The following is a 23,726-nucleotide window of genomic DNA, read 5'->3' as shown; positions in this document are numbered from 1 at the left end:
ACGCTGGACACAATGCGTTGTGTGCGGTTGCACGTGACAAAGAGATATGAATAATACTGCTCAGCAGCATGCAAGACAATGTCCTCAGGGTCCAGACTTGTTTGCCTTCTCCGTTTCTTGTGCTCGCTTCCTGGCCAGATAACGCTCTTTTGCACTCAGGATATCTGTGCCAGTCTTTGTACTCTTTGCCTTTTCTTCGAGTGCCTTCCGCTCTTCGGCTTCGGCTTGAGCCTGCTGTTCCGCCATTTTTTCTAGTTGCTCTGCCATCATCCTTGTCTGGCGCTCTCTTTGTGCACCTCGGGCTGATAGTGCAGCAGACGATCTTGAGTATTCCGCGGCCTTTGAAACTTGGGTTCCAACCTTGCCCTGTGAAGCTCCGGTTTTTGGTTTTGGCGCAACATTCAGCCCCGCAGAGAGCAGCTGCCGCTTGTCGACTACTTCTCCGTCATCGTTGACTGCTACCTTAGCGCCGCGGGCATTGAGCTCTGCTGCCATTTGCTCTGCAGACTTTTCCATCGGTTTCTCCCCGGACGCCTCCTCGATATCAGCTTCAGTCTTGGGTCTCGTCGCAGCCGCTTCCACTGCCTTGGAGATCTCCATGGTTCTCTGTTCGTCCTTCTTCAACAAATCCTTGTAGAAGCCAGTCATACCTCCTCCCTTTCTCCGCTTCTCCTCTTCTGCGGCCTCCCTGGCAGCCTCTTCTTCTTCCAGCCTCCTTATTTCTTCTTGCTGAGCCTTGTATGCACCAGTAACAAACTTCTCCTTGTCGGCAAATTCATCGCCTTCTGCTTCTCGTTCCTTTTGAAGTAGCCGCTCCTTTGCTCGCAACTGATCTCGCTTGCGCACCTCGGCAGACTTGAAAAGATTCGTCATGTATCTTGGCACGCCGTCCTTGATGTCTTCTGAAGCTTTGTTCTTGGGCGCATGGAGACTATCATAGACAGCGTCATAGTCATAGATAGTCGTATCCACCGTAGTGGCTTGCTCGGTATGCTTTTTCGCGGTATGAAGGGCGGATAGATTTGTATACTGCTGAGAGGGTTTCTGACCCGTGCTAGCGCCATTGCTGAGTTTTGGCGACTTCCGCGGCTGAGGGGTATCGTAATCTTTATCATCAAGTACGCTCACGTTCTCGGTGGCAGAAACATGGTGTGTATCGTCGTCCTCACCATCGTCACCGAACAGGTTCTGTTTTCGCTTCTGCCCAGCAATAGCAGGTTTTGCCTGGCCAGACTTTGCCTTCGAGCCCAGACCAAAAGCAATGGCTGGCATACTGAGCCTGTCTGGCTGTCTACAGCAAAATGAAGGTGCGCATGAAAATATGGCTGGTTTTACAAAAAATAACACATGTTGTATGCATTTAGATGGGCCATCGGCAGTTCTTCGGCTGATCTCCTCCGACTGTCTTCAAGATTGCTTTACGTAGTAACTGATACATACTGTACTCCGTATGCCAAAAGACAATGCTACTTAGCACAGCTAGAAATGTCCTACTATTTCGTGATCATCTCGCCCACCGATTCGCCACTATTTGAGCACACCTTTGGTACCTCTAAAGCTGGTGGTGATGGCGTTGCACGCTTTCGAAATGGAGAGACGTCCCGCTACATGAACCAATTTATTGTTCACGCGTCTTTAGATGTAGTTGAGGAAGTCCAATGGCTACACAACAATATGTAAGCGTATCAAGATTATTTGGCTGCGAAGTCTTGCTGCTTCCTGCGTATGTGGGCTGTATTATTTACCAGATTCTCAGGTATCTGAAGCACATCGACAGTTACCCACCAACCAACTCTCACATCAGCTGTTTCCTTGCTGGTACAAATGTCCGCTTTTTGCTGTTGCATCAGCCATCTACCGCGCCAACAACCTCCTCCTCCAATCGCTCCTCTACCATATCTTCCACCTCTATCCCACACAACCCGACCAGTCCTCAAACGGAGGAGGCGATCAAGCAGTTTATGAACGAGGTCTTCGAAATCTGGGTAAAGACCTTGATGAACCCCTTCTATCGGATAGGGATGCATATCAAAAGCCCGATATTCAGGCAAAGAGTCTCCGCGGCCGGTCGTAAATGGCTTTGAACCCGCCTGCGAGGACGCCATCAATCTTCATATCCATAACAATAATGGAGGTGCTTTTCAGCTTTCAGGCATATGGTATGCCTTTCAGCGTAGCTCTGGGACTAGATCTAAGAGATTAGTTGAAAGGTCTTGCTATTAGCTGGGAAGTTCAACGGACGGTTCGATGCCCATAAAACTACCATCACCTCTTTCAGCTGCCATCGTACGGTGGATGTGGTAGCGTCACTATCGTCACTACCGTCGAGCTTCTGTTTTTGCGCTTGTCGCGTCAAGGACAGTTGACGGAGTATCAGCCAAATGCTATTCTGTCGCTGCACCTTCTAGTCGGCGGTCGATGATTCGGTCAGTGTTTCGTCCGTGTAATATGCTTTGCAGCAATCGCCGAAATGAGTAATTGCTGTTTGTCTTATCGCGGCATTTGCCTGCTCGATGTTCGCCCGTTCGTGCCTAGCAGTGCCGATAGTCAGTTCTAAGCAGTGGATGTCATCTATGAACGCCGGCTGGGAAGGCTTCGTCAGCACAAGCCAGGTGTCACCCAGACAAACCATCACAGATAAAGTCAGATATGAGCCATCGTTTCAGAATCAGTCTGCTGAAGCTATACCACTTGCTGCTCCATTGCCGTTACCACTCTTATAGCCTGAAAATTTGCAAACCTTGATAGATATACTGTCCGAGTAAGCCTCCCCGGATTCATTCTCTTCTCGCTTCATTATCTCAGGTGATTGCTGTCGAAAGGATGAAGATCAGCTGGGCAAATGCCCCTGCCTCTCAGCAGCGCAAACGGGTTCTGCTTTGCTATATATTTATAACCATGGTCGCCGTTGCTCTGAACGCCCAGACAGCCGAGGTGACCCTCACCTCTTGAGGGCTGGGTTTCCCCAGGTCGCTCTTCGGGATCATATATCGAATAAGCGGTCTGACACTTTTCTCTTCCTTAAGCCACACCCGTCTCGCTACAGCTTCCACATATTGCAAAACTCACCAAAATACAGCTATCCGACGAGATCTAAAAGTTACATGCCATTGCCTAATATTCGACCAATTGCCGACACCAACCGAGCATCGAACCATGCACACTAAGCGAGGAGGGGATCATCAAGATGACATGCGCCCGAATACCAAGATCCGAATTACTGTCGGTTGCTGCGTCTTGTTCTGCATTGTCGTTATCTTGTGCTTCTCCTGCCAGCGCTAAGCATAATATGTGAGAATTTTGGTGCTTCTTCCATAACCGGCCTGGCAATCTTGCGGATGCGTTGTCTTTCGAGAATGAGCTGCTCAGTCACATGCCTATTGCCCGCAACGGGTTACAGTGTGCGAAGTCTAGCGAATGGGCCGAAGGCCAGAGCACACGAAAGAAATTTCTACTTGGGACATCAAGCCATCTTGCTTCTTGCCCTTATGGTGTGCAGAAGACGGCCTAGTCTTGTCTCCACCTTCTTGAAATGTCCCGCTGTCAGTATTCTTTGATCAATGATAACAATATGATTCTATACTTTTGCGCCTTTACTGGAATCTTCACCCATATCCACCCACACTCCTGTTGGTTTATGACTGGATCTGGCGACTGTGACTTGCCACAAATGGCATACAGGCTCTGTGATCTCTCTACACATAGAGAGAGTTCCAAATATTATCTTGCAATAGATAGAGCGTCTACGTCAGCTTCCTAAGAACAACCCGTAGGTCCTACTTTTCAAGCACTGAGCATGGGTCCAGCCATGCCCCAACCTTCGACATATACGATCACGAGGAAATCCACAGCCTTCCGTGGAGATGTTGAGAAACATGCCATCGACGACGTAGAAACGGACACCCTCCCTCCCTCCCAGCAAGAACAGATTCAAAGAATTCCTAAACGCCCCTTCCTCCTCATCCTCGCCGTAATTCTCCTTCTACTTGCCGTTGCCGTCCTCCCCTATGCGGCATATAGCCTTGTCACATCGATCTCGGCACACACCAGCCAGAACGACATAGTGGATCGTGTCATTGCATCCACTGGACTGTGCAAGCGGGATGAGCTGGGAGGAGGGCAGATCTTCGGGATCTTCCTTGGAGTGCTTGTCTTGCTGGCTTTTATTGGTGCGAGTCTGTGGATGTTTGGTTGTGTGGTTGCTGGTGTGAATAGGGTGAGTAGGTCTGGGCAATGAAGGGGAGTGTGGACGTGGTATGGAGATTTAAATGGTGGATTCGGTGGTTGGGCGGAGTGACTGAGGGTGGTGAAAAGCGAATTCGTACGATGATGATATTGGATAGGAGGTCCTGAGTTGGCAAGGAGTTGCTCGGCAATTTGGATCTGGCTGCTAGATTCCCATACTGATTTGGAAGAATATCGCCTGGAGCGTATGATGTTGTCATGCTAGGTATTCCTGAGAAGAGGTGTACCACAATTCCACCTTATCGTGAGTGGAGGAGAACTGTTATAGCATTGTCCCGAGAGAATTATCTTCTGGCGGTGCAGCAGCTGTCTTACGGCAGAATTAACGTAGCTGTTAGATGAGTCAGTCTCGTCAATGCTGTCCCTTTGAGGGGGGAATACATAGAGTGAAGGACATATCGATTACTCGCGGGCCCAATGACGAAGACCAAGGTTGCTGCAGTTGAAGTCTGCACGAGAATGATATGACACACCAAGTCACTGCTCAGCAGTCAGCACGAAAGGCAGGTCATCTTATAATCTTACAGTTGCACACCCTCTCCATCAGCTTGATGTGCCACAAACTCAACCACGCATTCATCCTCGACCGGAATGTCTTACACACCTGCAGGCACAGCGAAGAGAGACAAGGTTCGAGTCCGCTTCGACGATGATGAGCATCGAATCAAAGTGGCAGACGATGGTGCGAAGCTGCCTAATCTTCCACCGCCCTCTCCAGCTCCAGCGCATATGAGGCGTCGTAAACCTGTATATCGGCCGGTCCTGCATGCCTTGGAAGTCCTGATTCTCTGCCTTGTCGTCATCATACTGGTTTTACTGGCAATTTGGGCATATCATCTAGCATTTGGGACTTCCTCGTCCAGCTCTGAGGTGTGGAAGCGGGACATGCTGAGGAACATGTCGGTGAAGAATATCAAACCTCCAGTAAGTCTCCGACCCATGCTTCTGGGCCGAAGATGAAGTGCCTCCAACAGGTCTCCGAGGAATATGACAGGTAGAATACTGATTTTGGATGAACCAAACAGGCTATCGCTCGTTCCTTATTGCACCCTAGAAGCATTCTGGAAAAGCGACTCAGCAAAGGTGTATCGATTGGCATTGTGGCTGGAGCAGCTGCAGTGGGTATCGCCATAGCTACCATTCTTTTGACTCTCAGGCCGCGACTTGCCTGAATCCACTTACGGTGACAGAAAAAAGATGAGATATTTAGGTTGGCAGGGGAGAGGTCTTGATGATAAAAGCTGCAATCTCAATTTTGTGGACTGCATTTCACACATCTGGTTGTCCCATGGCAATCCTTTTTGTCACATCTAAGGTGTCTGTCTTGTTTGATTTTGGTCACTAGCCCACTGGTGGAGAAGACATTTTGGCTACACATGATCCCCTTTTTTATGGTTGACAATTCAATCCGGCGCATTGAGCAGCACAAAGCTAGACAAACGAGCATCATTACAGACAGACAGGCAGGCAGACTGCATCATTGTTCCTTCTTTTCTGTTATATATACAAGCGTAGTTGCTGTAGGCTTTGTTGTTGCTGAGATCTCGGCTATCATGCCAAGGCGCGCCAGTGAGCCAGCTAGCGCGCGTAAGAGATCGGACAAATGATGTCCCGTCTTGGCTGATTCCGATTGCAATAAGGGGGCTTCTCCGCAAGTCAAAGTCTTCTTTGTACTGTTCATCATCAGCACTATAGGCGTGCGGACTTTGCATGTCATTCTTGCCAAGTAAGACCGTTCATGAATGAAAAGCATGCTTCACAGAGACAGGGATGCTCTCTGTGAGCTTCTGCAAGTGTCCCGGGTTTGAAAGTCTAGGGAAGGTCGCTGGCTGATATCTTGGTAGTAGCGAAGACTGGTGAAGGCTCTTCAACAGAAGAATATGGACTGGGATCAGAAAAAGCCAAGAGCAATGGGACCTGGCATTGGACCTTCTTTCATCATCTAAGATGCAAGCACTATGACCATAATGATGTTTGTTAATTGAGAGTGCATGGACAGCTGGCATCTTTCTCTTCATAATGTTTATGCATGTTCTGGAGAATGTTCCGGAAAGCCAAATTTCATTCCGTATCGTGCTCGCCACAGAATGCCGAGTCGCTCACAGAATGTTCCGGCTCCTGTCCGCCCGAGAATCTCTAATCTTTTTCTTATTTCACCCATTCAGAAAAGTGAAAACGACCTGAAGCTTCAATCACTGCTCCATCGAAGATACGCTTCCAGTCTGCCCTGCTGGTAAAAGCTGGCCAAGTTTGGCAAAGGGTTCAACATAGCTATTGCACTTGAAATCTGCCCTTTAGGAATCCAGCTGAAGTCGCTACCGTGAGCATCAGTGCTTGTCTTCAATATTTCCACGCTTTCAGCACTATCCTCACAATCTATTTCGAACAAAATGGAACCTACAACACCACCCCCACAGCCAGCGGGCAGATTATGTGAGATCCGTCAAACAGAGAAGAAAGGCTTAGGCCTATATGCAAAGGTCGATATTGCAGAGGCGACCATAATCTCCGAGGAGATATCAGTAAGATTTGATCTCGGCGAATACAAGTTCTCTGCTGCGACATGGGAGAACCCGGAATTCTGGGAGGATATAAGAAACTACCGAGTTCGACCCGTCGAGGACGCAGTCTCTGGCTTAATTGCTATGTACAAAGATGATGCCTTCGTGCAGACTGTCGCCAGTCAGCTGTCTAGATCACTTTCCGTACCAGGACTAAGCGACCACGCAAATCTCTTCTTCACGAATTGTCAACCACTCGAAGTCACCTCCCCTCCCATTTCGATTTTTTTCGGTCCAATAACGTGCGCTTTCAATCACTCATGCATTGGAAATGCGACATTCAACTCGTGTGGCATTAGTGACAGTGCCGACCTGGTGACAAATGTGGTGGCCATAAAACCTATTAAAGCCGGTACCGAAATCACAGTCTCATATACGATCTTACCCTTCCTTACAGCGCAACGCCGCCTCACGTTACGTGAATTGTATCGTTTCGAGTGCGTTTGCAAACTGTGCATGGATGTGACCCCTGAGACGATAGAGAGCTTTGCCAAAGTAAATGCGCTCATGAAAGAAATTGAAGCTCCCATTGAGCGCGACAACAAAAAACAAAAGACTCCATGGGTATTCTTCAAATCAGCTCTTGAAGTGGCTGAAGGATACAGGAAGCTTGAAATAAAGGATATGAGGTGTGCAGTGCTCTGGGAACAATGCGCTTCAGTTGCAGCGTACCATTCCGATGAACTACGCACTCATTACTGTCTCCTCTGGGCAGCCCAGTACTGGAATACATTAGGCTCTGACAGGAGGGGAGCCCTGCGTCATGTCAGCGACAGTCCGGAAAAGCACCCTCATTGGGGCAATACTACATTGGGGCTGTCACACATGACGGATAATGAATTGTTCCAATCCCGAACCCAGAACGATGCCTTGCTTGGACGAATCTTGATGGCAGCGCATGAAGATGAATCATATGGCCGAATAAGCCAGAGGAGGAAGACCTTGCGGAGAAGGAAAAGCTAGCGGAGCAGAAGCGAGCTGAGCTTCTGGCGGAGTTGGATGAGGAGGAGGAGAAGAAGAAGAAGAAGGAGGAACCGGCGGCCGTTCCGATAAAGAAGGCCAAGAAGAAGAGGTCGAAGAAGCAGAACGGGAGAAAAGGAGCAGCTGGTGGAGCAGAAAAGGGGAGCGAGGAGGCTATGGTGCCGGCGCCACCAGATCAAGTGGTGCGGTTGAATGTGGTGGAGGACAGAGAGCAAATCGAAGCTAGCAGAGCTGGTTGGGAAGAGGTCGGAGCAAAGAAACGCCCGCACTAGCGAGCTAACGTTGCGTCGGTGGCTCTTGTGGTCAAGAAAGAGAAACGGGGGTTACTAGCGGCTGCTACTCCGGTGTTACTGCTGCTGCGAGAGCCTGTGAGGTAAGGACGAGGAGCGAGGAAAGGAGGGAGAAAAGTGAGATAGAGAAGTGAGAGCAGGCGAAGTCGCAGGAGGCCGCTGTTACTGGCGAGCATGAGATAGTGAGGAGGATGAGATACTCTTCTCAACCATCCCACTCGCATCAGGCATACTATTTCCATGACCGCCTCGGTGTTGCCTGCTGCTTGGCAGAACCTTTTGCGCCGATCTACCAATCATGTTAATGCACCTCCGGCTCAACTGTGAATTAGAGATTGAGTCTTGCTATTAGGGCGCCATTCAAACAATTCTTATCAGCTTGATCATGTCGGATTACGGGGGCAAGCAAGATGATGTTGGTGCCCCATTACTACTAAGGTAGTAGTACTATGGAAAAGCATTCTAGGCCTGGCATAGATAACCTGCAGTACTGTAAGTATTCAGGTGTGTAGGGGGAAAACGTAGTACTGTAGAGTACACGCCGTAGCCGAGGCACAGCGCGGCAAAGTTGCAAACCATCCTCATTTTTATTTTGAATGCGTTTCTGATTTCTCTACAGCATGTCGCACTCCAAACGCAACACCTCCCTCGCCTTTTTCACCTCCTATGAGCGCTCCCTCCTACGTAACTCCTGGGGCAGTCAATCCACCCGCCTGACCCGGGACTCCTTTCTTCCCTTCGCATCGTGTCGCCTCTGTCTCCTCCCGGCGAGAGATCCGGTGGCCTGCTCTGGCGGAGCAAAGGCAGATGTTTTCTGTCGGGAATGTGCATTGAATGACCTGGTCGCACAGAGGAAGGAAATCAAGAGGCTAGAGCGGGAATGGGAGGATCGAGAGACCGACAAAGGAGAGGCCGAAAGACTGGATAAGGAAGAAGAGGCAAGGAGAGAACTTGAGAAGTTCGAGAGGACTGCTCAAGGCTTGGAAGTGAGTAGCGTGGCGGCAAATGGCAACAGGAAGAAGAGAAAGGTTGATGAGCTGGAGAGTGCTGAGATACCTGACAGCCGAAAGTTGAAGAGTGGTGAAGAAAAGGTAGATGGGACCACCTGGGCAGTCATGATGGAAAAAATTCATTTTACTGATATGCTGGTTTATCTGTAGACTGAGGCTTCTTTCTGGGTTCCCGGCGTGGACGTAAAGTCTTCCAATCCACTTATGCAAGCGAACGACAAGCCGAGCAAGCTACATCCTATTTGTCCAGCGTCTACTCCGTCCACCAAGCACCCTTACTCGTTGAGGACACTCATCACGGTCCACTTTACGGAAGAGAAAGACGATAAAACGGAAAATAATGTCCGGACCTGTCCTGCATGCAAGAAAGGACTTAGCAACAGCTCGAAAGCAACACTCGCCAAACCATGTGGACATGTACTTTGCGGAAGCTGTGTTGAGAAGTTTATGAAGCTGCCTGACATACCTCATGCCCATAATCCTGACCCGAAGGAGAAGCACGGCGACGTACTGTGCTATGTATGCGAAACGGACGTGACAGAGCGGAGGCAGAAGCCAGGAAAGGAGCATGGAAGAAAGGATAAGATCCGGCCAGGATTGGTGGAGATCAGTTGTGAGGGCACGGGATTTGCAGGAGGAGGAACGAACATGGCAAAGCGGCAGGGTGTGGCTTTCCAATGCTGATACAAGAAAGGCAACCATGGACTTCTTGTCGGTAAAGCGAAGCAACTCTTCAGAACACCAGCCGATGCTGTTATTAGGACCTCACGTGAGGAGGATGATGCCGAACGTGTGGTCGGGGGTGCCCTGACAATTACATGCCACCCAGACATGCTACCTCTGGTCAAAGGAACAATTGCTCCTCAAGCCCCACCAGGTATTGATAAAGGACTCGCAAACACATGATGCACGTGGAAGCACAAAGATCTACGCAACTAATTGTACAACCAACACAAAGGCAATAGTCGCCTTAGAAGTGCTCATGGTACGTGGTCATCTTCAACATCATCTTCCACAATGGTCAGAGGTTGCTCGCAAAGGAACCTGGAAGCCAAAACACATTGATTGTGGCACAATAACTCAGACAATGCTTCCACTCAGGCAGCAAGAAATCGTGGCATTCGAGATAGATTTCTACCTGGATATCTTGAGGCTACTTCAACTTTCCATCTTTACCGAATTCCTGGAAGTCGATCGAAATACCTCACACGTGCCGACATCAATATGTCATGCCATTTCGCCCCTTCAGAGCCCCCTCGCAAGAAGATATTTTCTGCGCTACCGCTTGAACTGTGTCGGGAGGTATTCCATTATGTGCTTGCTGATATTGGTCTCTATCAAGCGGTGCGCCTCCGCTCCGTCTGCAGTAAGTCTACTATTTCGAAACATATCTCTCTCTTTAAAAAGATCCCCTAAGAGAAGGGTATTCTTTCGAGAAAGATGGTGACCGTCGTCATAAGGAGGCTGGCGAAGGGAACGCCTTGCACGTTAGAGAAGTTCCGTATTTTCGAATACTAATCAGCATCTATAGGACTCTTCGATCAGGAGATTCTACACGCACTCTTTGCCACACAATTCTTCGCCTTCTTTGCACATAGCCGAGCTAAAAGCATGAGTGAGCCAATGGTTGTCAAATACCTTATCACTAGAGCTCAAATTGACGCTGCCACAAATCCATTTCTCTCTGCGACATGCAGTTTGGCCCAGACATTGGGGAGAGACAAATCTCCAGAAAAGCAGCTTGAATATGTCAGGGGTTTATTTACCGCCATGAGTGCTCGTTTTGGTAGCGCGAAAATGCTTAAGTGGCTAAGGGGAGCACACAAACCAGGCTTTAGCCTCATCTGCGACAATCCTAACATGGACCACCCTGACATGCTCTCAATAGCTGTCACGCTAGGAAACACATCGCATGTCGAAAGCCTGCTTCAGAAAGGGATTGATGCCGACTCTGAAAGTGACTTCGGGTTGCCTTTGGTCATTGCTGTCAACACAGGTCAACTTGAAATGGTCCACCTGCTGCTCAAGCACAAAGCTAATATCACCAAATCGGTCTCGAAGGGGGAGGCTGAATTGGGTTCCAACGGCCAAAGCGCATTCGATGCAGCTGCAGCCTCTGGTAATGTCCATTTGACACGGCTTATCTTATCAGAAAAGTATTCTGTTGTTGCCACTAACCCAAAATATGAACGGGCAATCTACCATGCAGCGAGAGGTGGACATCAAGAGATGGTTTGGTACTTGATAGACAAAGGGACGCAATGGTCAGGTCTGGTGCGCATCAAATCCTTGGTTATGATCGAAGGGGCGATGGCAGGACAAACCGGGATCGTCTCGATGATGCTCAAACACGGCATAGATGTCGACTTCCGAGACCCAGCAAGATAGACTGCGCTGCTGTACAGCTGCCAACGAGGCTACTTACCTCTGACGCGGTTGCTTCTCGAGAGCGGAGCGCAGCTAGAAACATGCGCACCCAACAGGGGGGCCACTCCTCTCAGACTGGCGGCCAGAAACGGGCATGTTGAGATATTACAGCTTCTTTTGAGTTTCGGTGCCGTGGTCGACACCCAAAGCTGGAACGTATGTTTGGAAGAGGCCGCTTCCGACGGTCATCTTCGTATGTTTCGCTTTTTGAGCTCGGCACACAGGGCGGATCTTTCCAGCCCAGGTCCTTGGGCCGGACCCCAGGGAACGTTGGCCCACGAAATACCTTTGGAGCTCTGTGGAAGATCTCATTACGATCTCGTCCGCTTTCTGGTGACGGAGCGTGGAGTCGACCTGAACACCGTCTTCGCCGATCCTAGGGTGAGCTACTCCAGCCCAATAATGCAGGCGATGCGCACAGGAGACGAGAAGATGGTCTCGCTGCTCTTGCGCTTAGGTGCTGTGAAGGTGGAACGGGCACAGTGCTGTGATGCACACCTCTACGCGAATGGAACCTTGCCACAGCCGTCGCTTGAGGGGTGGCATTAGTGATCTACGAGATCGGAACTTGATGATCGGTTGCATCTGATTGCGATTCCTTCTCTCCTCGGACGCTGTAGCATCATCACCTTGGCTACGAGGCAATGAACCCATTCCATTACCCAAATGCTGCAGTTACGCCTTGTAGTGCCGCAGCTCTCAAATCTCCCCGTGACTTGGCATCTGCGCTCCCTACGATGCTGAAGCCAACCCGGTAGAGGTCTAACTCCAACACCGACGACACCATCGGTGATGATCTGAAAACCCTGGCCCGCTCAGTCCTACCTAGCTAGCCCTGCAGGAGAAGCAAACTCCATCACCGCAGCACCTTCCTCATAAAGACCAGGGCCAGCGGCCCAGCAGAAGCCCAGCAAATACCAACAATCTGACACCAACCAACTTCACACCCTCCAGCGTTCACCCCTTTATGAACAAGTATCAATACGTGACTCTCCCTAGCATGCTGCACCACCACTACCTCCTCCTCTAAATTAGCGTACCCCACACCCCGGCTCATGCCACCACGCCAAAAGAACAAAAAAAAAAACAGAAACAAAACGCCACATCCCCCCTCCCCTGCTCATGCCACCACGCCAAAAGAAAAAAAAAGAATAAAGAAACAAAACGCCACATCCCCCTCCCCATCTCCACTCCATCCATGCCGGAAAATCCCCTGAATGCCCGCTCCCATATTCCCCGCCTGCGCCGTCCCCGCTAACACCGCACCGGCTGCTGTTTTCCCCCATCTCGCTCGTGGACGCGCTGTAGACAATGATGATGGGTTGTGGTGAGGGATAGGTGATGGTTCGGCATCTGGAGGATAGGGGTTGAGGTGAGGTGAGGTGGTGGGATTGAGGGACGGATGTGTAGGCTGTGAGCTGGGGAAATTTGGATTGACCCACAGATGCGCCGGCACGCAATCCAAGCCGCGTCAGCAGCCAGTGGGGGGGGGGGGCGTTGGATTTGCTTAAGTGAAAAATGGAGGAGGGACGGAAGGAAGGGTGGCAAGAAACAGGATACATTGATGATTGGTATGTCGCCTCCGAACGGCAATGAATTATGTTTTGAGGACACAATATCTCATGTGGCTGTGGTTATATATGACATCGGACTCGAATCACGGGCGCTGATGAGTCAAAGAGGCCGCGGCTCTAGTGCGCCGGTGACAAGCTATTTGTTTGGCAGATTCATTCATCCCTTACCCCATCGGATCGTTAGAAGGTTGACGACCCCTGCTAGCTCGTCCGTCTGATATGCTGGAGGAACGAAGAAGGCCAGCGAGGCGATCTGGCGACCAGAGCTCTGAGAGGGGGATTGAAGCCAGTGTCGTCCTTCCAGCCTCCTCAGGGCTGAGCTGCTTATGTAACCTCCTTCATGGTTTCGATTTGATGGAAATGACAGCGCGCAGACCGGCGATGAGGCTAATGCGTGTGGGCCTCCGATCAATGTCGGTCCGGGCCGTTTTAGACATTCCCACTTCCGAAGCTAGGAGTAGTTTGACGAGCAAACAGGAACATCGGTGAGATGCGGAGCAGATTGAGCAGTGTTGCTGGTTTCTTTTATAGTCCCGCTGGGAAGCGCCCAGAGATTGGCACTGCGCTCTCTGCAGTAGCCACAGTTATGGGACTTGCCGATCGCGGCCCGGATAAGTTGTGGTACACAAGCTGAAAATAGGAAATGGGAAAATATCTCTGATCAGCGCAACTGATGTCATGCCCCCCGTGTCTCAGTCGTGGCGTGCAAGAAATCGGTTCGCGCGTGTAAGAGTCGGCAGCATTCCGACTCGCCATCTTGCAGACAGTCTTGCTCGAGATTGACACTGCCATCTGTGCTTGATTTGCGTATCTGCGGGATACATTTATTCCGCTGCAGTGGATCGGACACTCGATGCGGGTGCATATGCAGCATTAAACTTTTTTTCCAGTTTTTCAGAAGCCAACGCATCATCGTGTGTGTGCAGCAAGCAAGTGGTCGGGATCAGGAAACTCTGTGGCTGCCGGCGGGTAGGACGAAATATCATGGTAAGGTCAGCAGCTGGTTAGCTTCCCAGGCAATCTCCTGGGATCCCTTACGACGATCCGGCGCCCAGTAGCACACATCGGCAGTAGCTTGATTGAGTGGATTATTTTTGGCTTTCGGGGCCGATGATTGGTATGAGCTGGGTGAAACCCATGTTTCCAACTTCCCAGAGACAAGGTCGACGCTTGCTCACGGAACAGGGGTTTGTTACTAGTCGATACCGTAGTGGTATTTCGCGATGAAGGAGGGGCAGTGTGCCGCTGTTGCATGGCACGATATGCCATTGCCTTGCGATTCGCGATTGATGCCAACACGACTGCAGGCTGTTACTTCCCTACCTCCCTGGATTTCGATTGACACATGTCCGGGTCACGCGCCTCCTACAGCTGCCGGTCGCCTCGAGGAAGTTAACGCCTACAGCTATATGCGGCTCTCCTGAGTTTCGTGGCAGTCTGACCGCTCCCCTGAACAAGCATTGAGAGCAACAGTTGAGTTAAGCCTCTGACAGGGCTACGCTAAATCCTCATCGGGCCGGAGGGCCGTCGGAGCAGGCCTAAGTAAAGCGACAGAGAGCAGGGGTTGGGCAAGTACCACTTCCTGCCTGGGAGCTGGGAGGTACACATGACATCCATCGATAAGCACATCCAAAGTAGCACGTCTAAAGTAGCGGTTCCGATCATGTGCGACCCTGGCTGCACCAATTATTGCTGCAATCTCGGATTCCGGCAAGGCTGCGTGCTGCGTGCTGCTTGCTGCTCTCATTGATTCGAACTTATGTGTGTCTGGAAAGTATATTTGGTTCGATGAGGCAAGAAGCGGCGCTTAACACAAAGCAAAGCAGTGCGTCTGCATGGATCTTGCTGAAAACGGCCCAGATGCATCTTCTGGTCTGCTGCAGAATCGTAGCAAGTACTCCTACAGATCATACAGCTGTTGGTGAACATGATGAGCAAACGATACCTGAAATCAGAGGCGAATGGTGGAAACATGCATTTCACTTGCCCGGCTGCGATCCTTCCAAGCATGCCTGTGGCTCGGCGCAACCTCCCAAGCTATCGTAGAAATACAAGACAGAGAATGCTCGATGGGAAAGGAAAACTTGTTGAATGGATGATCATGTCGTGAAAGCTGAATAGATCGCCCCATCAATTTACCTGGGACGAGTCGATGCTGTAGCACGGTACGAGTCTTCCATGATATTCAAGCCAGGAAAGACTGTCATGCCTGTAGCTGCGTCGAGTTGGAGAGTGTGAGTGGCCTGCAAGCGACGCGCGATGCGATCAACGCTGAGCAATACCGAATCGCTGCGGGTGGCTCTGATGCGATATTTCTCCCAGTTTTCCTTGGATACCGGACACGTTCTTCTTCGAAGCGACACAGAGTCACTGCGTGTGGCTCGAAGTGTGCCTTCCTCCCAGTTTCCCTTCGATGTCGGAGAGACACTTCTTCCCGCGTCCTTGCCACCTTGGGGAAACAGCCTCACTGTCTCATCCTTGGACCACCAGTCGAGAACAAGCCGAGCTAATTGCTCGCGTTCGAGTGGCAGCGTTCGAATTTTCTCGGTCATTTTGAACCGTCGCACTTCAATTGCTGATCTGCGGAGAATGTGCAACAGCCATTCGTTGATGTAGCTCACTGTGCTGATCGAGTCTTGGTTTGAATCGATAGCCGCATCCGAGAAGATTGGGTGATGCCTGTCTTCTCGAAGGAACAGGGGGTCTTTTGAAGCTGGGTCTGTGTCGTCTGTAATAGCCATGTTCAAGAGTGGCTCTGTAGACGGTCGATCTATCGTCTCACTCTCTTCGTCAAACTGGCTTGAAGAATAGAGAACATCTGCCTGCTCTGATAAGTTTTCCTGTAGTCGAGCCAGATCCGCTTCGATTTGCACAAGATCGCCCTTGAGAGATACATGTCGACTATCAAAACGATCAAGGAAATGTTGTGCTTCCTCATCGAGTTTGCGACCGACGCGGTGAAGGACCCTTTCTTCCTCGACCCAGCGCGCCCGTTCTGCACGAAGTTCTTGAAGCTGCTCCAAGGCTAAGTTTCGGTCGCCGATTCTTGAGAGCCATTGCTCTTCCAACGGTGACCTATAAGGTGGTGTTGAGGCAGTGTCCGAGGAAGCCGCATCCAGAGCTTCTTCGTTGAAGTGATGGTCACTATCCTCCAGTGACAAATGGTCGTCAACATCGGTCATTTGCTCATAAAGCTTAGTCTCGTCCTCCTTCATCTCCCACTCCGCACGATTCAGCTCGTCCTCAAGAATGTTGTACTCTGACTCCCTGAGCTGCATTTCCTCTCGTTGGTTCTGAATGCCCTCGATTTGGCTGAGTAGGGCCTCCAGCTTGACGTTGCCGGACCTGGCCGTCAGCATCCTGAGGTCTTGGGAAAGACGAGCATCCGTCTCCATGAGATCTTCCCTGATGCTACGGAGCGCGTTCCGACTCTCGCGGACGCGTAGACGAACACCTAGCACGGCCATACGTTTGTCAATGAGGCGCTGGGACTGGAGAAGCCTTCGTCTCTGCTGAACCTTTTCTCTATCATGACGTGGATCGACGGTTTGAATAGACCGATTTCCAAGAGGTTGGCCTATCGAAGAAGTAGCAGCCTCGGGAAACACAGAGACGTGGCCTTTCAAGCTTGACGGGCTTGATTGCCCCCTTGCATGCAAGGTCTCATCAGATGAGAAAGCTTCTAGTTTGGTGGCCTTCTCCCAGCCAAAGTGTAGAGAAGGAGACCTAGAGGGAGTAGACACGATTGATAGGCTATGAGAGCTCGGGGTCAGGAACTCTCTGCCCTGGCTATCATCGTCACTCTGGTCTTGATATCCAGTGCACTCATATTCTATCAGCTGGTCTGACGTGGCTCCAGACTTCCCAGCTAGAGTATCTGCACTTTGAGACCCTAGTGATCAGCCATATCCTCTGCACCGGCAAGAGAGCAAATAACCTACGTGAGCTGTGGAACGCGCCACCAGCTAAAAATCCATCTTGATACTGAAGTCCAAGACTGCCACTTCTTCAATGCCATCACCGTGGATAGCACACCGCTGGCTCATAGTGGAAACTTCTTGCAGACTGCTATTCTCTGCCGCCTGCACGGATGAGCAAAGAGCGGTGGGTGGCCGCTGTTCCGCGGACACCTGTTGGCACCCCATCAGCACAGGGAGCTGGTCCATGCTCAAACAAGGCGTCCAGATATCGAGTGCAACCAGCCCAGGAAAGCCACTCAGATGCTGGTGGGGCCGAGGGCAAAGGGGGCCCATGAGCGTGTCTGTGTAAGATACCGGTAAATCACAAAGTACATGGTTTGACCTCTGGCTGATCCGGTTAGACCGCGGACTCGATGTGCTTGGCTAGTGGCATGATAATCCCTGCAGGCGCGTCGTCGTTACACGGCGTGCCAATCGAGAAGCATCCCCCGTCCCTGGCGCACTACACACACTTAAGCCATCAATACTATTGATCGATTCCCTGCGTCGCATCAGAAGCACGATGATCGCCCCAGCAAGCAACACGTACCGGCCACGCTTTGCTATGAACCCATTTGCCATAATGGTGGTGTATCGGAGCCGCACCCAGTGGGCAGGCTATTTAGCTGTTGCGGATAGCCACCGGCCTTCAACCATGAAAGCCAGACTGGTTGGAAATAATGCCTTCACAGCCTGGATTCGAAGCGATAACGCCGTGGAGACAGTCTAGCTCGGGTAGACAGTATCGCACAGTAACTTTTCAAGGTAGATGGCAGCACGCAGCTTCGAGTCCTTCATTCGAATACTGAACACGCCCGCTAGGCAGACAGTATACCCAGTGGGATGATGAACGTGGCACTCTCAGCCAATTAAACAAGTACATCATCGCTGTTCTGTGAACTGGACGCAGCCGCTGACAGGGAGAAGCCAAACACCACGCACAACAGACCCCAGGAACCAGACGAGTGCTCTGGGACCTGCAGGTCAGCAAGCCCGGGGTGCCTCGTACCAGCCGTCTGGCTATCCGCAGCAGGCGTCAGCATATCACACCTCGTTGTTTCCCAACAGCGCACCACCAGCAAACACGAATGCCCCTGCTGCTCAGTGAGCCAATTCCTCACCTCAGCTGGAGCTCCACCTAATGAGGACTTGTAGGCTTGGAGAAGCTCGGATGACATCTTACCAAACACAATACTCCGGTTCGAGGTCGTCTCATGAGTGCGCTGCTTATCCCTCCTACAGCATCACAATTCTAACATTGGAAGTGGTGCTTACCTATATGGCCTTCAACAAGACCCTCGTTATGTTACTTCGCCCACCTCTCCCACACTTGCTCGAGGAACCGAATCTCAGGTCGGCGACCGAGCCTTGACCGGTGCAAACAGATTGTCTGGTGCTAGCTGTAATAGTCCAATATCGCCCCAGCCTACCAGCCCTTCCTCTACGCTTGACAGAAGTAGAACCTATCCTCCAGGTACACGGAGAGTGGTCTCGAGAGACGGGCAAACGTACTGCTTTGATGAAAACAATAGAATTCTTGATCAATGGCCCATGAGGCGCGAATCCGAGCCTGCTCCCCGTCCTTCATCTCTGGACACGGTCACCCACGGCTTTGAGCAACTTGGCATTGCAAGTTCCAACCACACCAAGCCAGCATTGTCTCCAGCTAACAATAGCTAGCGGTCTCCTCCCAGCAATCCTCCAGCAACCCGGCCCGCCGCGGCTGCTGAGGGCAACAGGCTTAGTCCTACTCGTATTAAAGGCGGCACGATACACAGAGATGACAAGCTAGATAGACGCAAGTAATTTCTACTTGCCCAACGTCACTGGCTAACTAGCCTGCAGGGTTTATTGAGCGCCAGGGCAAATCAATGGAGAAGTTCTTTGTCCGTGGTCGCGTAAGATTTGCACTCTCTAGTTCAACATGAGAACTGAATTGAGCCTTCACACAGGTATTGGCAATGCTCTGGCATGAGAATGCAGGCAGTCGCGGCACTCAGCTCAGTGAAGCCTCTAGACGCGGACCGTATCAACAAGACATCATTACGAAGACTCGTCGAATGGTCCTCGTCAAAAAGATGCACGGGTTTTCTTGGTGCATGTATGGCATTCTCCACTGCGTATCTCGAGCATTCCAACCTGGATCAGCAGCTGACGCTAGGTGCTGAACAGTCCCATCCATACCTATAGCGGCCAGGGAGTGACCAAAAGAGGTTTATCCCGCGAGGACATCGAGAGACACGCCGTAATTTACATGCAGGGCACCAAGTCGCAACCACGCCAGGATGAGCGCGGTCTCGTCAAAGAACCGATCGCAGTGAAGCCGGCTAGTCCTGATCAGAAGCTTGACCCGATGAGCCGCCTCAACTTCGGAAAGCCTTATACGGTTGAGCACAACATCAAAGCCATGGAGGTCGGAATGGTGACCGACAAGTCGATGCCGTACCTGGTGACCTACTTCCAGAACGTCTGCAATGAGCAGCCTTGAGCTCGATGATGCATAGGTGGAGTCGTCCTTGCCTGTTGCAGCTTGGGCGGAGAATCGTGCCTCAATACCCAGTACGATGTTTGTCACGCAGCACTATTTCTCTGTTTATGTCTGGCCCGCGTTGCGGCCATGTCTGTTTTTACAAATCTACGAAAGTGTCGGTATGCTCGACCGTCATGATACCCAAGCGCATAACTTCGGTTTACAGAGGCTGGTGATGTTACCCATTTCGGAATAGGTGGAATGCAGTCCGCTGTACACGTGCAAGGACTGGTGCCTCCAAAAAGCCTTATGAAGGACATTCGGCGCAGGAGCCGTTGTCTCGTGTCCAGCTTTTCTCAAGAAAGGGTGGAATCACAGATCTGTGCCACAACTACGTTAAGGAGAAGCGTTCGTTTTAATTCCTTGTCATTGGAGAAATTTGGAAAATACCTTTGAACCAGTCTGTACTTAGCGATATTGTTTGGCCTCCTATTATCTACAGGTGGATTAGGTCTCGCGGCCCTCTGTGTGTCCCCCCTGACGTTGTTTTGCTACACAGTACACGGCCATTGAATCACATAGCTTGCACACGCGACTGACCAATGCTACTTTATCATGTGCTATGCTTTGAATTGATACACATCCTCCTCATTGCTCCACCAGCATATTTTTGACACTAGCCCAATACTGTGGGCTAACTTCCCTCTGGATCTCCTCTTTACTAAGCCATTTGAAATCCTCGACGCCCATCTCGTTGCCCTTCGGATCCGCCTGGCCTTTTGCGATACGACCCTTCATGAAGAATGTCTTTTCGCCTGCCAAGGGAGTTTGGTTGGCAGGCGTTGGCGAAGAGTCGGATTGGGTGATTCGCGCCCGGTTTCGGATGTGGTAAATGTAGTGGCCTACGGGGTGATTTCCGACGAACCAGGTGAACATGTTTGGGCCGCAGGAGGAATCGAGGATTCGCTGTGCTGCCTGGGAAAGAGGTCATCAGCATTCGGAGTTTGACAGGCTGTGGTTTCTTGAACTCACCTCCTTCAACCCCTCCTTTCCCTCCAGCACACCACTCGGGAAACTCCAGTACGCCCCCTCCTTCCCTTTCGCCCTCTTCCTCTTGACCAGTAAATACAGAGTCCTCGTCAACGCGCGTTCCAAACTCCTCACATCCCCCATCTCGTCCGCCTCGGTTCTCCTCGTCAGCCCACCCATATCCACACCCGCATCCGCCTTTCCCTGCCCCAAAACGTCTTGATCCTTCCGCGCCCTCCCTTCCTCCTCGATCAACTTCCTCACAATCACCTCCCTCTCCCCACTCTCATCCCCCATCAACGCCTCATCATTCCACCCCTCCTTCCCGAACGCGTTATACCCACCCACATCCCTGCCCGCGACGCCGTTCGGCTTGAAGTAGAAATACTGCGTGAAGGGGAGGACGAGGCGCTCGTTCAGGCGCCGCTGGTAGAGGTAGTAGGCTGTTTCGAAGGGATGCGGATCCGGGGTCAGGAGGGGGGGGCGGGAGAGGACGATGCCGGCTTTGATGGTGTAGGCTGGTTGGGAGGTTGGCGGGGCTGAGGTTGAGGGAGGAGTCAGTTGGGTTGTGGCTTGGGAAGGAGGCGGGCGGATGGGTGCGGTCGCGGTGCTGGCGTAGCTGCGGTGACGTGGAGGTTGGGAGGCGATGCTGAGGCGGCAGGTGAGGCAGATGTGGTTTTTGGAAGAGGCTGGTTTGGTTAGCGAGGAAATGGTAAGCGGGATGCTGGAGCGTGCTCACGAAGGGATGAGGCGACGCGTTTTGCGCCTTGGTGAGCTGGATTCATCGCATTTCAGGGGTCTTGCGTGGTTTTGTTAGTGCCTCGTTATGGAAGTTGATCCATTGATAAAATGTTCAGAGCTTCGACTGTTGAAAGTTGGTGCCAAGATATTATTGGGCTAGTCGAAATGTGGACAGGGGTTGCTGCATCTCCATTTGCCTTGCTTCGAACTTGAGCTTCAACTTCACAATATGGAAGTCAATTTAATTGTTCAACTGGCCATATTGGTGGATCTAGTATCGTGATGTGCTTACTAGCATTCCGGCATTTATCCTTATCATCAACCTGCTGTTCAGTCTTGGAACTGTCCTCGCATAGCTTCTTGATCATTCAAATGGTGCCCAGATGGACCGGTTGCAGTCTTTTTCGCTAGCGGTACCTTCATTATTCCCAAGGTGTTACTGCTAGATAGTCACTGCAGACATTTCGGGATACGCCTTGCGCTTGACTATCATCCTTTCCCTCTTGGGTTTTATGAATCATTCTCTCGTGTGTTAGATCCCGAATTCTAATGCAATCATGCCAAACCTGCCGTGATCTCACACTCATACTTCTCAGAATGTTTATTATCATCCCTCTTGTTTCGTTCCTTCAGGGGACATCAAGCCGCTCTTTCGTCACCTTCTTCTCCATTCTATGCTACCACACAATATCAGGCTTCGGTCCTGTTTAGTGCGCAGCCGTTTACTAGGTCCGTTTCCTGATTCCTGATTCATTTAGGAGCAAGGCAGATGTTCGCTTCCCACAGTTGTCTATCACTATGCCTGAGATCACTTACCCTTTCAAGTGGAGCTCGTGGATGGTGAATGGCTGAAGCGAACAGAATTTTGATTGACTTTGGTTGTTCAGAGTCACTCACCCTTAATCGATCAGTCGATGTTCACCATTGAATCTCAAAAGCCCGTAAATTCTGGGAGATACGCGCCTGGGTAATAGCGTTATACAGCAGAAACTCAGCGGAACCGATGACGCATGGTCCTGTGGCTTGGTCTCCTTGCCATGATGACGCACTGGCGACTCGTCAAGCCCTTGATTATGTGTACCTCGATATGCTATCTCGAACGCTATGATAACTCTAATGTAAGTACTGGATGCCATGCACTTGCAGGTTGCCCACCATACAAGTGCAAAGGATGTTCCAATCCAGGGCTCATATTCCATGCCACACTCCTATCTTCGTCCATTCTCTCTGGTCAAAAAGAATCAACTGGTGTCAGAGTTTCCAACTTTTAGCGTTCAAGACGCCTTCCTGGGCCACCATTTTCCAGGAGATGGTTGTGCCGATCAGCAGTTACGTCGAGCCCTCGAAGCAGTGGCCCGGGCACATTTGTCCCAGTCTGGCCAAAACTGTGCCCTTGCTGGTGAGTAGCATGTTCCTGGACAGTGGTCAAAGAGCCCCTCCTCCAGGTCTCTGAAATCCTGTATGATACAGCTGTCATTGTCCATCGACCGGAAGCCGCAGCCTACGAGCAACAAGTGTTCCCTTCAGAGCTGTGCCTAGCGCCTGGCGCTGCTGGTGTTGCGATGCATGTTGTAAGTATATTGTTTAGGATATTGTTGACCGAGATGATGGTAAGAGAGTATGAGGAGTTGGCGGCAAGCAGCTCCAGAGTCATCATCTAGACCAGAAAACGGCTGTCAAGGGAGGGGAGGCGGGAAATAGCCAACAATGTGGTACTATGCTCTGAAAAGCGGAACATATGGTTAGTAAGGTACTTGTTCAAGGCTATACAGCATTACTAAATACTGTTGCAGGATACATATTGGCTGAGTACAAGCGCACCTTCGCAGATGAGAGACATATGTGGAGGAGGTGTTGACTACCTAATATAGGGGGGGTGTCTGAGAATTAGCGGTGTTGCTCTCCGCATACTACACCATGTTTGTCAATGGCGGCTATACTGGCGTCGGCAGTCAGAGCACTCGAAGCACGGCACGATGAAGCCGCACCACGTTCGAAGCAGATGGTTACCAGGATTCAAAGGCCGGCTCCTGGTACTCGTGTACGTGGTATGCTTGAACAGCATGCAGAGCTTATGCGTGTGCCTTGGGTAGCAGGGGTTCCACATTTGATCCTGGCGGCTGTTCCCTTCTGTCAACCCGTCTAGCAGGCTTGGGATGGATTGACAAGTACTATGCGCGTACCACTCTCTAAAGCGCTTTGGGAACCTCATCTCCTTGTTGAGTCGGAGTATCACGTGGCCCTCAGGCCCTGATAAGACTGGGAAAGCTTAGCTGGCTCCACCCTGGCGATTGCGGTGCTTAGTGGTGCTTAGCGTCTGATAGCGATGACGATTATGATTCGTCAGCCAACTTCTTATCAACTCCCCAGCCATCGCAGCCATCCAACCCACCAATGCCCGTGCTAAATACCGCCGATGGAGCATTTGAGGTGGATCAT

General features: G+C 51.0%; 7 protein-coding genes across 7 annotated transcripts; 4 read left to right on the top strand and 3 right to left on the bottom strand.

Moving 5' to 3' along the window:
- Positions 1–84: 84 nt before the first annotated feature.
- On the bottom strand, positions 85–1,272 carry EPUS_01647 (uncharacterized protein; the record flags this gene model as incomplete). The annotated part of the gene is made up of 1 exon (XM_007788785.1): positions 85–1,272. The coding sequence occupies one exon, from the start codon at positions 1,270–1,272 to the stop codon at positions 85–87; it is 1,188 nt and encodes a 395-aa protein (XP_007786975.1).
- A 2,536-nt stretch (positions 1,273–3,808) lies between these two features.
- Positions 3,809–5,417, top strand: EPUS_01646 (uncharacterized protein; the record flags this gene model as incomplete). Its single annotated transcript, XM_007788784.1, has 3 exons — positions 3,809–4,220; positions 4,856–5,169; positions 5,271–5,417. 3 exons carry the CDS (start codon positions 3,809–3,811, stop codon positions 5,415–5,417), a joined length of 873 nt encoding a protein of 290 aa, XP_007786974.1.
- Positions 5,418–6,635: 1,218 nt separating this feature from the next.
- Positions 6,636–8,059, top strand: EPUS_01645 (uncharacterized protein; the record flags this gene model as incomplete). Its single annotated transcript, XM_007788783.1, has 2 exons — positions 6,636–7,571; positions 7,733–8,059. The coding sequence occupies 2 exons, from the start codon at positions 6,636–6,638 to the stop codon at positions 8,057–8,059; spliced, it is 1,263 nt and encodes a 420-aa protein (XP_007786973.1).
- A 638-nt stretch (positions 8,060–8,697) lies between these two features.
- EPUS_01644 (uncharacterized protein) lies at positions 8,698–11,475 on the top strand (the record flags this gene model as incomplete). The annotated part of the gene is made up of 3 exons (XM_007788782.1): positions 8,698–9,168; positions 9,238–9,751; positions 10,619–11,475. The coding sequence occupies 3 exons, from the start codon at positions 8,698–8,700 to the stop codon at positions 11,473–11,475; spliced, it is 1,842 nt and encodes a 613-aa protein (XP_007786972.1).
- Positions 11,476–15,223: 3,748 nt separating this feature from the next.
- Positions 15,224–17,106, bottom strand: EPUS_01643 (uncharacterized protein; the record flags this gene model as incomplete). Its single annotated transcript, XM_007788781.1, has 2 exons — positions 15,224–16,970; positions 17,030–17,106. 2 exons carry the CDS (start codon positions 17,104–17,106, stop codon positions 15,224–15,226), a joined length of 1,824 nt encoding a protein of 607 aa, XP_007786971.1.
- Positions 17,107–17,727: 621 nt separating this feature from the next.
- Positions 17,728–19,535, top strand: EPUS_01642 (uncharacterized protein; the record flags this gene model as incomplete). Its single annotated transcript, XM_007788780.1, has 9 exons — positions 17,728–17,812; positions 17,870–17,924; positions 17,975–18,151; positions 18,203–18,265; positions 18,313–18,646; positions 18,728–18,800; positions 18,893–18,945; positions 19,000–19,148; positions 19,220–19,535. The coding sequence occupies 9 exons, from the start codon at positions 17,728–17,730 to the stop codon at positions 19,533–19,535; spliced, it is 1,305 nt and encodes a 434-aa protein (XP_007786970.1).
- Positions 19,536–20,165: 630 nt separating this feature from the next.
- Positions 20,166–21,331, bottom strand: EPUS_01641 (uncharacterized protein; the record flags this gene model as incomplete). The annotated part of the gene is made up of 3 exons (XM_007788779.1): positions 20,166–20,492; positions 20,550–21,235; positions 21,286–21,331. The coding sequence occupies 3 exons, from the start codon at positions 21,329–21,331 to the stop codon at positions 20,166–20,168; spliced, it is 1,059 nt and encodes a 352-aa protein (XP_007786969.1).
- Between the last annotated feature and the right edge of the window lie 2,395 nt (positions 21,332–23,726).

The sequence above is a fragment of the Endocarpon pusillum genome, assembly GCF_000464535.1.
Source record: "Endocarpon pusillum Z07020 unplaced genomic scaffold C721943, whole genome shotgun sequence".
Taxonomy (NCBI): Eukaryota; Fungi; Ascomycota; class Eurotiomycetes; order Verrucariales; family Verrucariaceae; genus Endocarpon; species Endocarpon pusillum.
The sequence above is the reverse complement of the archived record's forward strand: the minus strand, read 5'-3'. Positions and strand labels throughout refer to the sequence as shown.